This window comes from Elaeis guineensis, chromosome 12, assembly GCF_000442705.2.
Source record: "Elaeis guineensis isolate ETL-2024a chromosome 12, EG11, whole genome shotgun sequence".
In the NCBI taxonomy this organism is placed as follows: Eukaryota; Viridiplantae; Streptophyta; class Magnoliopsida; order Arecales; family Arecaceae; genus Elaeis; species Elaeis guineensis.
This window is the reverse complement of record NC_026004.2, coordinates 11,611,774-11,628,496: the sequence shown is the minus strand read 5'-3', so window position 1 is coordinate 11,628,496 and position 16,723 is coordinate 11,611,774. Positions and strand designations below refer to the sequence as shown.

The 16,723-nt window shown below is 37.0% G+C and overlaps 1 protein-coding gene across 2 annotated transcripts; it reads right to left on the bottom strand.

The window, feature by feature from the left end:
- Positions 1-4,277: 4,277 nt before the first annotated feature.
- LOC105055209 (probable serine acetyltransferase 2) lies at positions 4,278-15,281 on the bottom strand. Of its 2 annotated transcripts, XM_010936967.4 has the most exons (10): positions 14,905-15,281; positions 13,955-14,152; positions 13,775-13,834; positions 12,517-12,612; positions 12,358-12,382; positions 8,677-8,771; positions 6,417-6,583; positions 5,974-6,047; positions 5,799-5,858; positions 4,278-4,641 (listed from the first exon to the last, which is right to left on the bottom strand). In XM_010936967.4, exons 1-10 carry the CDS (start codon positions 15,007-15,009, stop codon positions 4,610-4,612), a joined length of 912 nt encoding a protein of 303 aa, XP_010935269.1. In that variant the 5' UTR covers positions 15,010-15,281; the 3' UTR covers positions 4,278-4,609. The 2 variants fall into 2 exon arrangements, with proteins under 2 accessions (XP_010935269.1, XP_073102752.1); XM_073246651.1 differs by lacking the exons at positions 4,278-4,641; positions 5,799-5,858 and having other exon boundaries at positions 5,969-6,047.
- Between the last annotated feature and the right edge of the window lie 1,442 nt (positions 15,282-16,723).

Sequence of the window (16,723 nt, the reverse complement as noted above, 5' to 3'; positions counted from 1 at the left end):
ATAATAATAATAAAATATTATATTTAAAAAAATAAATATATAAAAATAATAATATAAATTATATAAATTATTTTGTATAAATTCTATAAATAAGCATCATAGCAAAATTCTATATACCAATAATAGACAATAACTCCTCCAATTCTTTGAAATTTAGATCAAGATCAAAAACAATTAGTCATATTATTTAAATGTTACATAATAAAGGATAAGGCTTGGGGAAGGCCATAGGAAAGGCGGTAAATGGACCGGGTTAACCTATGACTCGATCTAATTTGACCCGCATAGACTCGATTCGAATCATTTTAAAGAATCCATAGATTCGGATCGGGTTCTAAACTTTGATCCATTCTATTTTTCGAGTTGGATCCAGATTTACTGAATTTTGATCCGATCTGATTTGATCCGTGAAGATTTTTGGATTGATTTGGATAGTGAGATAAATGGCTCGATCCAACCTGAATCCAATACGAGATTCGAATACTCACTTGAACTGCTGAATCCAAATCCATCCTTCCTCTCTCTCTGTTCCTATATTATATGAATGTTAATTTTGATCAAGACCGCTTTAATATTTGTTACTCTTGAAAGTATATTCTATTGATTTTTAGATCTTTATCTTTTAAAATTTTGCTAGAATATTTTGAGTTTGAATTAACCAAGTCAGAGATAGTGGTGACTAGTGAGAAAAATGTGGTAGGTTTTTTAGATTTTTGAGTGAAGAGTCTAGGACATGAGGGCTCTAATAGTCTCATGTATTATTATCAAAAATTGTAATGCAAATAAGATTGTTTATAAATCTTCTACTTATTGATCTTATTATTTATGATCCAGATTCGAACCGATTTAGATCCGGACCCGAACAGGATCCATATTTCATAGATCGAGATCGGGTTATATGTGGACCAGATCCAACCCGAATGACTTGTTGGGTCAAAAAATTTGATTCTGGATCCGATCCGATCTTTTATTGAACTGAATTTGAGTTCAATTTTTAGATCCGATCAAAAAATCAGATCAGATCGGGATCACTCATGAACCAATCCGATCCGATCGATTTGCACCCTTGGCCATAGGCCAAGAAAAATGGAGACAAGGGGGTAAATCCACCTTCAAACTTGGCAATTGCAGAGGGCTCGTACCTTTTTTATAGCACGTATCCAACCCTTTGGAATTTAGATCAAGGTCAAGGATAATCATGTTACTCGATTATAACGGCCCCCCAACGAAATTTGATTGTTATAATAACAATGGTTGTACCAGTCTGACATCCATCAAAATCACTATTAACAGCTATGAATCTTATGATGACCATTACCTCCCTCATCCAAAATAATTTTGAATTATTCATATTAACCATCATGACGGCTGTGATAGCTGTTTTGTAACTGTAAAACAGCATATAATAACGTAAAAGTGGTAGAGGTATCTCTGAAAGTCGTTGTTTTCTACATGTAAAGATGATACAAGCTATTTTGGATGAGAATTCCTGAAAAGTTGGAAGAATATTACAATTATCAGGTAACAACGGTTATTTGTACGCTATCATGTTTTCTATTATCATTGTGCAATAGCTATAATATTATAATGACCATTATTTTAAACCATGTTTTGGGACGCATGTAAGATATTCTAAAAGCATCTGTATTCTGTAAACCCTTTCACATACTTTCTAAGCTGAGTATTTCTCACTCCATCGAGAGTGAGTGAGTGTGTGTGCGTGTGAGAGAGAGAGAGAATTTGATGTTCTTATCATGCATGTGTTGTATTGTAGAGTGCTATATAACTTTAGATAGATACCATTTATTTTGGAGATGGACGATTGCCACGAGATATTGTATTTCAATAGGTTTTGTATCTACTCCATAGCTGGACGTCAAGCTACAAAGGAAAGTTTAAAAACACAAATAATTGAGTTGATTGCGGAATTACAAGGAGATAACAAAACTTTAACTTCCATTTTTGTTTAGGCAGTCTGAAGATGGTCAACAAATGAGAGAAAGAAAACTAATGTCTAAGCATCGCAAATACGTGGATGTTTTGTTCATGTTTCTCACGACTGTAGAAAGGACTGAAAAATAAATGAGAGGCATCATTAGAAGCACTGAAACAGAGTATTTTAATAGGATGCTGAGTTTCAACTTCTTGGACTGCACCTAACAGTCCCTTCATCTTGGATGCTTTTTCTCTGTACAAATCTTCTTGTACATATACTCAGCCCCGATAAATCTCATGGGTGGTTTATCACCTCCCTCTTCAATCAATCGCAATAGTGATCCATCTCTGAGATAGATGATGTTATGGCTATCCAATTTTATATCGTCTTTGTGCAGTGCAAAACATGCACACAAGAATCTCGACTCCATTGCATCCTGATAGTTGGCACGTTTATATGTTTGCTACTAAGCAAAACCAGTCTACTGAAAAAATGCTCTCATCATGAAGATAAGAATTGCAACACAGGATAATAATAGCAATAATAATAATAATAACAATCATCATCATCATTTAACTAGATTTAAAATTAATTTAAAGGCACCCAAGCAAATTGAGCCAGGGTGCCAGAGTCCCAGCTGCTTGATTTCATCTCAGGCCAAATAGGATCAAGAGTAGAGTTGCGTCTACGGGACCACCGCTGGCTCGAGAGCCATCAACCTCGCCTTCCAGCCACTTCATCGTGAACTTCGGGCGTCTCTTTCAAGAGAGGCCACACCATACAAAACCCCAGACCGCTGAAGTCCAAGCGGCCGTCTTTTTTTCGAGCATTTAATCGAACAGCAGGCGGACATCGCTAACCACCCTTCCCCTCCACCACCAGCAGCAAAACACCACCACCACCACCACCTCTCCCTGCCGATCGGCAGCATCGCCTTCCCATCAAACGACTCCACCCGACGAGCCGTTTCTGATGGAGTGACGGAGCCGGAACTGCGGAGGAAGGATTCGCCGGCAGCATGGGAGTCGTATGAGTTGGTGGTGGTAGGAGGCTTGAAATTGGATCCAAAAGGTAGCTGATGACCGTAGAAGTGGTGGAGGTATTGGAGGTGACGATGGGACGATCATAGAGGGTGGACTCGTTGAGGACGGCGGGGATGGCAGAGATGAGGATCTCGTGGTGGAGCTCGCGGGCATTCAGGCCGGACGGTGCGCGCCGGATTTTGATGGAGGCGGCGGCGTCGGTGGGAGCGGAAGCGCTGCCTATGCTGGAACCGTGTGAGCGCCCTTTCCCATAAGTTTTTCTATGCCGATTTACCCCCGCATGACGTTGGTGCACTCTTATGTCCGTATATTTTTTCTATGCGGATTAACTTCCGCATAAGAATTTTATGAGCACCTCCTGGTGGACCGTTGTATATTTTTCTATGTGGATCTGCCTCCGCATAAGAATTTTATGAGCGCGTTTGTTCGTCCCCATTCTAATTTCCCGTGTGGAATCTCTTACGCATAAGAATTTTATGGGTGCGTCGCATGGTGGGCCTGCTGGATTTTCTATGCGGAATTGCTTCCGCAAAAGGTTTATATGAGCGCACCCGCACATGCCCCTTGTATTTTTTTTGGTATGGATTTGCTTCCGCATAGCAATTTTATGAGCGCACTCGCACATACTCATTGAATTCTTCTATGCGGATTTTCTTCTGCATAAGAATTCTATGGGCGCATCGTTAGCAGCCTAACCTATATCTTTTTATGCGGAAATGCTTCCTCATAGGAATTGTATGCGCACGTCCGCATCCGCCTACAATATTTTTTTGGTGAGGACATGCTTCTGCATAATATTTTTATGAGCGCGTCCGCACTCGCCTATTCTATACATATCCATGCGGACATGCTTCCGCGTAAAAATTGTGGGCACATCCGCACGTACATGCGATATTTTTATAGGCGCATACGCACGTGCCAAGTTCTTTTTTTTTTTTTTTGCCCCCCTTCCCGTTTCTTAATGAGGATACCTCCACCACAAGCGCTGCCCCAGTCGACATTGGGCGGACAGGGGCTTGCTTTGTCACCAACGGCCGTCGCCGCCACCGTCGACGTCCATGACGGGGACGACGCCGGCGTGCAGGGAGAGATGGGGGAAGGGAATCAGGGAGGAGACACCGTCGATCGGAAGCAGGTGGCCGCCGGAGTTGTCACCTCCGTGATGGGCTTGCCAATGAGAGCGCCGAGTGGGGATGGTGGAGACACAAGGAGGAGTTCAAACGGTGGGAATTTTTTGATACCAAGATTGGGCATCGTAACATTACTCAAAACAGATAGGATGGTCGCCACGATCTCACGCAGAACCGACGCAACGTAGGCCATGTACATCCAAATGCGTATATCCGCATTTTAGAGTGTATACAAACTTTTTTTATAAACAATACAAGTTCCAACAAATACACCTTTGAACCTGATGTAGCTAATCATCGTTAAGAAGTCATATAAAAAGAAAATCTAAACATAATATCTTAAATTACATATATTGTTCCTCCCATATCAGTGCTGAAGTCATTAATCAGAGAGATCTCCCTGCTCGGCAAAAGGGATGAACATATGAAGAAAATAGTCCAGTGATTTTTGAAAAAAGTATTTTCCTTGGGACGATGATGACTATGGTGAATCGTGTCTTTCAGCTTCCATTAAGATAATTTAGCATACAACCTACAGTTACAGCAAGAAATACAAAAAATGTCAACAAGATAAACAAAAATCCTGCCAATGATTATGAGAGTTATTCTTGATCATTCGACACAGACGCAACTGCAAAATATGATGCAATAAGCTAACATTTATCCGGATAAAGCAATAATCAACGTTAGAACAAGGCATCCAACTTAACAATATTATATGTATGTTCCAGATGTCCAAAAAAAATGCTGAGAATGATAACATACCATTATATACAACAACAGAGACCTGAAACAAATGCATCGCATGGGTTCACATGACAGCAAAACTATCCAACTTCCTTTTCAACTACTTATTTCTTAGTGACTATAAAAAGACTAAAGATGCATGAAATTTTAAAAGTCAAACTGCACCCAGATAAACTAACACATTATAACCATGTAAATAACCAGCCTCATTTGAAGAAAAGAAAAAAAAAGGTGTCTTCTAATCATAGGATTGGTTTCATAAATTTTGTTTCTCCATTCTCAAGGCCTTCATGGAACTATTTTAGGATATCCCTCTATTAGACACCTAAGACCATATACAAAACAAACAAATTAAAAAGAAAGCATGCGAAAGAAGAAACAAAAGACAAATGGAAAGTGAACAGCCATTACTTAAAACTATTATCACTCTAAAAATAATTAAATTTATTTTCATGGGATTATCAGTACTCCTAAACAAAATAATTCAGATTTCTCTTAAAAAATCCAGTTGTTGGATCAAGATGCATGGAAATGAAGAAAGTTATGAAGTATCTGCATCAAACGGCATCTGCCTTTAATAGACAAGGCAATGGAATCTCAACAACTTATTAGGATGCTGAAACTCCAAACCAACAGGCAGACTGAATGCAGCATGCACACTCTTACACCATAAAACGAAGAATCAACTTGCAAGTGCAGGACTGTATGTTGTGCTACATCTTTGATAGTTTTCCATAAAATCACCAAGGATTAGTTTTTAGCAGAGCTACTTGGTAATTTACTGCATCCTCATGATGAATTCTATCGAAAACCTTTTTCGTGCTTTGTGAATAATTTCATAAAATTTGCATCATGTAAAGCAGGACATCAACATTAAAACTCCCCTTGGTCAAACTAAATTTTCACAATAATCTCTTATAACAGCCATCTGGCAAAACTCACCATTTGATCTCTTCTCTTTGGAGCTAATAGACAAATGCTCAAATAAATCTTTCGTAGCATCTGAAATTTAAGAGAAGACACAGAAATTAAGATAAGAAATTAGAAATAAATTTATAAGAGCACAAGATGTAATATACATTATATACTATAAGTGTTCAGTACATAACACACTAACCATGTTTCATTGTCAAAGATGGATCTTCCCCTTCTGCATGTCCAACTACCTTAGCTGGATTTCCTGCAGCTATGCTTTAGATCACAAAAATAAAGGCATCTCAAAATTTTAACTATTATCAACATGCTACCATTCATTAAAGTTAATAAAACCACAGATAATTTAACCTAAGGAAGAACAGTAACTAATTGCAGCATTTATGTCAAGGCACATGCCAATGACCATTGATATATGCATCAGCTTTCACACATTCAACCATTATATATATATATATATATATATATATATATATATATATATATATATATATATATATATATTCCTATCCATTTTTTAAAGATTTATAATACAATGGCAATTAATAAAAACAAAAAAAAAAAGAAAAGAGAACTCATTAATAACATGTTCTTTAATCAAGAAATACCAGACAAGTTTTTGCCAACCTGTGGGAAGGAATATTCTTCAATACAAGGGAACCAGCAGCAACCATAGCACCCTCACCAACAGTAATATTACCAAGAATTGTGGCGCCTGCTCCAATAAGAGCGCCTTGACCAATTTTAGGATGCCGATCTCCAACTTCCTTACCAGTTCCTCCTAATGTAACACCCTAATCAGATATCCCAGATGTCAGCAAATGACACTTTTCTAGTTCTTGAGATAAGTGTTAATTGCATTTCAGGTCTTCAGAATTAATAAATACAAGGATCAAAAATAGGAGAACAATAGAATAGAATATTTTACACACACACACACATACACACACACACACACATACATATATATATATATATATCCACATAATATATATAGATAGATAGATACATAATATATATAGATAGATAGATATAAATTATATACATAGTGGATGCATGATATGAGCAAGGATGATTATAGTAAGAACTTCATCAAATAAATCAAAGCAAAACAGAGAAAAAGCATTCAAATTGAAAGGCAAGGAGATTAAACCATAGTACTCTCAAAGAATGTAAACACCAAGAAACATCAAGCAATATGCAGGTAAGAACTACAAGAACTCCAATGCTAATGCCATTTCCCTGTTAGTGCTACTGTCTTTTTGGTCACTTCTTGGTACCATTCTTTATTCTAGCATGGGTGTATCTTGCTTCACTTCATTTTCCATCCAAGACATTACAAATATAGGATAGCTTTGTTGAAGCTTATTTCAGGTAAGGTTTTCCTTGATACCGCCGGACCCAATCTCACCTGAAGATCTTTTAGTTGGGTGTGGATCCAATAGGTGACGATCCTCAATCCAGAGCTGACAGACCTATTCATGGACCATAGGTATACAATTTGTGGAAACAAATTGTATCATTTTCCCATTCCTGCACATAGATGAAAACAAAGGAAAAGGTTTCGATATGTTCTAGAATTCATATCATTAATTTTCACGCATACATACTATAGGCCCTTTTTGTTTTTTAATAGGTTATATATTCATGTAACTGCACCTCTTAATTTTCCTTGCACTAGTGGTCTTGCTCAGGACCCAGGTCCAATCCAATCCCTGGGAGTAAAATATACAGACCTGACCCATAAACCCAGTGGGCCTTCTAATTTTCACCAACTTGGAATTGGAGATACCCTAAACATGGATGGACAAGGCATGGACAAAAAGAATTTAGACACAAACCCCTTACAGTTCAATATACCAGGTTGATGGTTACCTAAATTAAAACCAACCTCATACCACCCCTAACTCATGAAAGTTTTTCCTCAACATATTGAATTGAAAGAACATTTAAATTTTGGAGCAGAAACAAATATTTTCAGTGTAATAATTATATTTGACAAGTCAAAAATGCTGGTGCTGGAGAGATAAACTAAAGCAGTTGAATGCTAAATTATGAGATGATGCTTCCTCACTTGATGAAAATAGTACATTCTCTAAAACATAAGTTGTCAAAATACAACATAATATATTTAGGTGAAGATGCACGCACGCATGCATGCATATACACACGAACTCCTAGCACACATATACTTACATGCATACATATATATGGAGACATGCATACATACATGTGTATATGCATACCTTACATCTGATTGCATAATATCACCACGGCCAGCCCCAAGGTTGGATGAGAAAGATGAAGGGTTAAAGTTTGGTTGACAACCAGCCATAAAAATTTGTCAAAAACTATGGAATGCATCCATATGTGAAGCCAAACCCCAATTGTTGGGAAAAGGCTCAGTGGTTAGAGTTATGGTTACACTAATTGTGTGCATGCCTGTGTGAATGATAAACACATAAATTCAGCACTTATCTATAAATTCCACTCGATGAACTTCCCAATACAGCCGTAAATGTCACATAAGTTTCCATTTGTTTTCGAAACCTAGTCAAGTGGATGAGGGAGACCCACTTCTGGACTTTCTACAACAGAAATTCAGTTGCTGAGATGAAGCACCAGAAATCTTTATTTTGAAGTAGCTAGCCTCATTTTTCCAATCCATATACAAAGTTACACAAAAAGCTAATCAGTTAATCTCTATACAGCCTTGTAGACCAAAAAGGCATGATAATACAGCCTTGTAGACCAAAAAGGCATGATAATAACCACATAATGCACCTTAAAAGACATGTCATACTAGTTTAGCAGGATTAATAGAAAGCCAAAATATCCACGAACTGATGTTTATGCATTACCCAAGAATGAGAAGTTGTATGCTTACCTGCATTAAAGAAACTTTGTTTCCTACAACAGCAGTTTCACCAATAACTAAACCTGTTCCGTGGTCCAACAGTATTCCCTCTCCAATTTTTGCAGCTGTGTTGCATTACAGCAACAAAGGCATGATAACAGAATTCCACAAGTCAATGACAGCATGAAACTAGAGTTCTTTCTGAGCAACGAAGAAAGAGTTGAAATAACAAAAGAGGAATTTTATGAAGTATGAGCATGAAGGAATGAGATATAAGAAAGCCCCTTGTTGAATTGTATGAAAAGGTTGTGATAACAGGAAAACTCATCACCACTAATATTCTTCATTCCATGCTCCACCATTATTCACTAGAGATTTATCATATGGTACCAATTATGCTGTATCTTTGGTGGAAAGCTTATGATGCTCCAATTTTTTGCAAACATACTTTATAATCTAAACTAGCAACCAAGAAAGCAATAAATTTTGATTACATATTACTTAGTATTGAGAAAATCAAATACATTCAACAGCTTGGTCTTTATAACCTGCAAGCTTCATACCTTCTTTATCAGGTCAATGGACCAAAGTATGATCCATCAAAATTCAAAGGGAATCCTTATTCCTGATGAAATGAAGCATAAGCCTCTATGCACAAAGCATAAGCACTATGGAAACTTCTTTATTAATCATCAGAAGAATGGGGAAAAAATCAGGCTAAAAAGGAAAGCAGAAGGAACCAATATTGTCCATGGACTAGGTAAAGCCTGAGATGGCGATAAACAAAATATATAAGAGATCTAGTTCAATGGGGAAAGGTTTTCTAAATTAAAATGGGCAAGGCGCCTCATACAGAGGGCTCCCTTGCATATTGGATGCAGACAAGTTGAAGAACACAATTTGTTTGTGAGGAAGGATAAGTTTTGACGAAGCAGTTCATCAATTTAGTCTTAGCTACCTCTTTTTTTTGGTTTATAAGTAACCAGATTATTTCCCTAAAGAGTTTGTAGGATTCATTTATAAGTTTTGGGAGTTTTTGGTCCAACAGGGATCATTAAAGATCATATTGAACCCTTTTTGTAGATATGATCCACAATTACAAGGTCCGAGAGTGGCTGCAACTCCTCCATATCAGCTACCAAAAGAGGCTGGCGACCTATGTTGGACTTAAGATAGAAGAGAAGAGACGTTCTCCTCATGCAAGGAAAGCAGCATGTTATCCCTCTCAGTGCCTAAAAGAAAGGGGTAGAGAGAAGAGAGAATGGTAAGAAAGAATGAAGATAAAAAGAAAGAAGAGAAGGAGAATAAAACAGAGGGTAGCCTACCCTAGCATGCTGACTGCCCACTTTTCCTTTCATGTCTATCTATCCAAAGTTTTTCTTTGCCCCCTCTTTTATCCCTACAGCCAGATTTACAGCAAGGACCAACATCTATAGGGCTACACAAGGATTATTTTCCTCGGGATTTTGGAATTTGGAGGAGTGAAAAATGAGATGCAATTTCAAATCCTACAAACAACAATAAATACTGGTCCTGTCAACCAGGGATCAATCAATTACCTCCATAACATGATTGCCTTCCTTCTGCTGAAAAGTTTTTCAGCACAAGCATGAATGTAAAAACCCATATCAGAAATCAAAATCAAATTCTAGGGTACTTGAGGAAGGTTTGGTCTAGGACTTTAGCACTTCAATATTACATGCTCCAGAAGTGCACAACATCTTCGATAATGAGCACATGTTTCTTTTTTTTCAGAGGGGTGTGTTTTAATATTACAATGTTTCAGCATCCATGCAACACCCAAGATAAAAATGGATCCTCCAACAATAGAGTCTGAGATCTAGATTGAATACCACTGTCAAGCAAAAACAAATTAATTGATGATCAGATCAATATCTCAAAGAAAAGAAACTCATCCTCTTCACAAAAAATCTCAACTAGACTAAATCTTTTGCCCCTTTTGCTTTCTCTAACTCCAAGTAGCCTCAACTACAGCATTTTGGGTGTTATTTTCCAGAGTCTCACATTAAAGGCATAAGGTAGGATGAGTCTTGTAAGACTTCTATAACAATGATGACTTCTGAAAATATTGCTTAGTTTTCTAATGTTGAGGTTATGTCAATCCTAAAAAAGCAAGTATCTCATTCAGTGAGATTAGCTTAATGGATTAAAGTATAACCACCAAAATTCAAGAGTACATTACAAGCAGCTCGCACCCTAACATCATTCTTCCAAAGGTTTGTTCCATATTCCTGACCACACAGATGCTTCGAGCAAAGGAACCTCCCAAGAAACCAAGAATGCCAATTAGTAGAAAAAAATACCCAAATTATTGCTATGGAATCTTGAGCTCATGCAACCACGGAACAACCTTCCATGGTCCCCCACTGCCACCATCCACACCCCCAAAAAAATAGGACAAAAAAACAATGCAAAGTGCTTAGTCAAAGAGGAGATGTATGATCTTGGAAGGAATTATCCATTTTGCTTCTTCTAATTGTCTTCAATATTAATGACACATTTCCTACCAGATTCTCTGTTGTAATGCATTATTATCCAAAAAGCCAATGAGCTGATTCTTTACTAGCAAATGCATGCTTAAATTAAATTCAAATTCCATTTGGCACTTCTATCAAGTTAATGCATAACTTATCCATGCACCTTTAAAATCCACATTAAAAACATTACATAACCAATTTAACATGAATCAAAAGACAAATTCATAGAACATTAGTAGACTATATTGTATTTTTCATGTTTAAACCACCCTTATATACTATATATAGAGAGAGGTGATTGGCCCATTATAATTGTATGCAAGATTTGCCATCTCGGTACTAGACCCTGTACTGATACAATCCTATTATAGTATCGATACGTGGTATGGTACGGTATGGTAGTGTTGGTATGGTACGGTATATACGGTATGCCCCATACCTGGCGGTATGGGATATTATGACAAATCTTGATTGTATGTATCAGGTAAGACCCTTACATGTTGAAATATTGGTTGCAGCCAATAGAGCTCTCTCCTTTTCTTTTACGTTTTGTGCTATTGGTAATGTTATAGGTAATAGCTGCATGCTCAAAGTGATAGTTTATGATGAAGTTATGAACAAGAAAATGGCTACAAAACCAACCAATCAGATAAAATCAAGATGAAATAAAACAATTTTATTGATAATAATTAGCATCCACCAAATGTCAAAAGATGGTCTTTTGACTGATCAATTAGACATGTGTATATCAAACAGCTCAAGCTTTATTACAATGTTGTGCATGAGAAAAAAACATGCATGTATACATATATATACATATGCAGACATACATACATACACACATACATATATATTTGAGCTTGTTGAAAAGAAATTGACCAGATAAAATTTTTAAAATTAGAAATTATAAGTGAACATAAGGTTGTCAAGAAATGTCACTCAAATGTAAATCAACCAACATAGTTTGACACAGAATACCAAGACTGAGACAAAAGACCATCATCACTCCATGAAAATAAGGACAAATAATCAATATCACCCATCATCCCATCGTTACATTACTTCTGAAACAAATATATGTGATATTTATGAAAAGGTTACAAGACGCATAATTAAGAAAGTTGCAACTTCATAACAGAACAAGAATTTGTTTTACTGCATTAAAGGATTTCAAACAATTAAAATTGAAAATAAAAAAAATAAAAGAAAAAACCTGGATGTATATCCACAGCAAAAACCTACAAACACACACACACAAAAAAAAAAAAAAAGAACAATGAAACTGAATAAGTAAGGGAAATTTAGTTATAATAACTCTAGCAAACATTTACATATAAACATCATATAACACTAATGGTTGTACAAGAATCACCTCGCTGATACGACTTTGCAATGCCAAGGCCAATACTCTGCGTCCTTGGTTCCACAAGGCATGTGCCACACGGTATGATTGCAAAGAGTGATAACCCTTAAAAGAAAATTAAATAAGTGTCACATGTTGCATTGAATCAATACTAAGTTGATTATATGAAAAAAGTATTGACTTATGATAATATTTATTAAAAAAAAACTTATTTATAAAAAAACCATAGTAAGCATTGAACATAATAGTAAATCAATAATAATGGGTTGGATAAACATAAAAATCAAGATTTTCTTTTCAGCTAGAAAGGGGAAAAAACAATATTAGATGTTTTGCATGCTGACAAAAATAAAATAAGAAAATTTACTAAGAGAAAAAAGATATTTCTCTTAGGACATCTTTCAATCTTTGGTTAGACATAAGAGCTCAAGAGTGACAGTGTCCCCTTCCCCAGGATGACTTTAGACACCCCCCTCCACATGGCAAAGTTAGGTCGGCACATTTGGAGGAATCTTGGTAGTTCATTGTCCACTTCAGGCTTACTACTTCTTCTGAACACACGGAACTGGTGACTTCCATTGAAACCCCACCTCAAGCTTGCTGCTTCCTCCAAAAAAAGTGGTTAGAATATAACTACTTCCATTGAAACCCCTTATGTGTTTGAACAAAGTGCATGGAAAAAGAAGTTGGAGCAACAGTGGTTAGAATATAAGTATTTACCATGGTGGATTTGCATTTTGTGATTCTATAAAAACAAATACGTAGAAAGGAGACATTTAGAGAAAAAGACAATCATGTTTTTCTTTTTATCTTGAAATCATATTTTCATTGCCAAAAATGGGAAAGAAGGTTCCTCTCTAATCCTCTTATCTTTGACTTTCTTGTCAACCAAATGGGCTCTAAAGCTACTATAAGTAATAGGCATCCATAAATAGGCATGAATATAATATTTCAATCAAGCTTTTAAATCCCATGGAATGAGGCTGTCTCATTTCTCCTATAGAATGGGGCACACCGCCGTCCCACTCTGTCCGGATATTTGGGATAAAGGATATCCTAAGACGTACCGATCGGGATACTAAGATGATGGTGCGATGGTTCTATCCCGACGCATTGGATGGTATCCCATCCCAATGTCCCATAGGACATCCCGTCAAGACTTAAGTCCTTGATTTCAACCTTAAACACAATCAACAAAATACCGCATTTATCTAGAATAGCACTTCGTATATTTTAAATAGTCATATATGATAAAAGAATGGCATACCTTAAGATACAGCAGTGCCCAACTATAAGATGCACAAGCAGGATCCCTATCTTTGAATGCCTACAAATATAAGAGACATCTATTTTGTCATATAGTCCTCCATATCAACATTCTTTCCAGTTAATCAAATAGTGTATAATTATGGAGATTGGATGCCCATTTACATGACAACAAGGTCACCTGAATATCTAGGCGAATGGAGCATTGAATACCTCCATCATTCATTATCACATTGTCAAAGATGTCCATTAGTTGAGTTGCCAGCAGTGTTGGATCCTGGAGCCTATTAGCCAGCACAAATGCCAATGCCCTCTCCAAACAATCATGCGATAAAACACTAGCATACAAGAAGCTGCTTAAAACTGGCTCTTTCTCAGCCTGAAAGAAATTTAGATGTTCCCATTAGAGAATTGGAAAAATGCCAACTGAACTTGTATCACCCATTTGGCATCCCTTGCTGCAGAGGAGCGGGGTCAAAAGAGAATCGGAAACATGAAGACCTTGATGGAATATAAACATAACATCAAGTAAACTGCCAAAACCATACTTAAGACCACAAGAACAGTCAGAAAAGCATTAACATATGACAATAAGATAAAATAATTGTGCGCGACACACTAATTCAATAGCGAAACTAAACATACACCTAAAATGCAAGGCTTCAATAAGAAATGACCGACAGAAGATAAATAAATAGATTTTTGTTGGTGCGTTAATGACGTTTGAAATGCTCAAATTTTACAAGGACTCAGTAAGCAGCTTATAAAAAGAATCGTTAATGCTATTTTGTATTATGTTTCCCCATCAAGAAGCTTCTACGAATTTACTCATGTCCCGGTCTTCACTACCAAGTCAAAGAAGACATTTTTTATATCTTAATAAACCAATTGCTGTAGAAATTCACAAACATACTTGAAACTGAAGTTACTCCGTTTTCACATTGTTCTTGGAAGAAAACCTGCTCCTGCTTGCCGAAAATTAAGCTATAAATAAATAAGAACTAATTCGGCGACTCAATTTGCTTAAAAATTCAATTTTTTTGAACCAAGAAGGCACAGAAGTAACAAAAAAAAACATTCAACAAAATAAAGAAAGAAGAAATTTTTATCAAGAAGACATGGGGTGATTACCTCCGACTTGGCTTCCTCCCTGATGGCATCCCAAATGGGATCAACGGAGGAATTCGATAACGATACCATGGTCTCGGAATTCGCCTCCGGCTTCAAACCCCCCATCGCAAAGATCTTCAAAGGACTAGAACACAACGAAGGCGAAGAAGAAAGAAGAAGAAGACGACGAAGAAAACGAAGAAACGGATTTCACCTCCTCCCGGTCTTTATACTTCCTAACGAGTCGCGAATCGGCCGGATATCTCCCGCCGAAGCGCTCTTCGGCGCAAGAGGGGAAGGCCTTCTTCCAAATTTCTAGGGTTTCTGCGGAGAGTAACGAGGACCTAGCGAGTGGACGGTCGGTGGCTGGCAGCGAGGCGAGGAGGAGGGGACGCGAAAGCGGGAGGACTTGAAAGCGGTGAAGAGGTGTTATACAAAGGGCTCAAGATGCAAGTCGGCCTGCTGTTTGATTTAATTACAAAGAACCTCTACATCGTTGACGGGTGGTTCAGGTTGGCTTCTCCGCGTCATGGGGTACATATGGTTGCTTTTCGTGTCAAGGTGCAGGCGATGCGGTCTGATTGTACTCATCTGGACCGTTTATTTTCCTTAAGGAAATGAATGCCGATTGCCATTCGTAAATGCTTTTGGGTGCCGCTTCGCTGGAAGAATTCAATCCTAGTGTTATCCTGGTTATATAAATGGTGATTTAATCAATTCCTTCTGAATGAATACATTGGACAACTTACTATTATTTTGTGACTAATAGAATGACTGAACGAGGGCCGTTTAGGTGGGTGAATGTGCCGGTGGCCCCAGTCGCCCTTGGTTCGAACTCATTAGACACTGAATTTTGGGTCTAAAGAGGCATTTGATGCATGATAGAAAGTTTCGTCATGATCTGAATCAATATTAAATCGAAAAATTTTTTGTACATCATCTGTGGTGTAGAAAATTCGATCCAATATAAGGCGTACTGTCTCTTTCGATTGGATCATGTAGTAATCACTTTCTAATACGGATTCAATGCTCGTTTAATATCCGCAGTTCTATTTTTTTCGTTTGAAATCTTGAACGATGAAAATGTTTCTTCTTTTCTAAAAAATTATCTTTCAATAATGAAAATATCTTCCTCTCTTTATGACATCCTATAAAAAAATTATGATATTTTATACAAAAAATTATAATTTCAATGCAAGATGCCATAATATCGATGCAGGATGCCATAATTTTTTTGAAAGAAAAAAAATATTTTCATCGTTCAAAATTTCAAACGAAAAATAGAATTGTAGACATTAAATACGTGTTGGAAAGCGGTGGCTACGTGACATAATAAGGTGAAACGATGTACCCCACGTTGGATTTTCTATACTACGAATAGTATACAAAATTTATTTTTATTAAATTTTATATAAGCTTGTTTCAAAATTGAATTAAAAATAAATAAATTTAAGGCCGAGGTTCGGCTCATGACCATCCTACGTAGGAGTAAAATAATAGAAAGTAGGATATGGTTGGCAATGTTAATGGGTTGTACCACTGTAGAAATGAGGGCATGTACAGTGGATAGGAGCTGCTATTCTATATTTGATGCCTCAGTATATAAGTTGGGATCCTCTTGATCTATATGCAAAATGGGGATGATTAGTAGTCCAATCATGATCATATACGATTGACACTACGATTGTGATTGACTGGGGTCATGCCATGGCCATCATGCTGGTTATGGATGATCATGATTAGACAACTTGCCCTCCGTAGTTCCTATGCAAACTAGGGAGAATGCAAGCTCTTGATATGTTACATATGGAGAGTATGACATATGAAAAAATCATTGCAT

What these genes read in the sequence shown, in the direction of transcription:
- LOC105055209 (XM_010936967.4), bottom strand. Translation starts at nt 15,009, where the DNA reads ATGGGGGGTTTGAAGCCGGAGGCGAATTCCGAGACCATGGTATCGTTA. An exon ending in CCATTCGCCTAGATATTCAG is followed by an intron (nt 13,835 to 13,954) that starts GTGACCTTGTTG and finishes TTATATTTGTAG; the next exon opens with GCATTCAAAGATAGGGATCC. An exon ending in TGCTGTGGATATACATCCAG is followed by an intron (nt 8,772 to 12,357) that starts GTTTTTTCTTTT and finishes AATGCAACACAG; the next exon opens with CTGCAAAAATTGGAGAGGGA.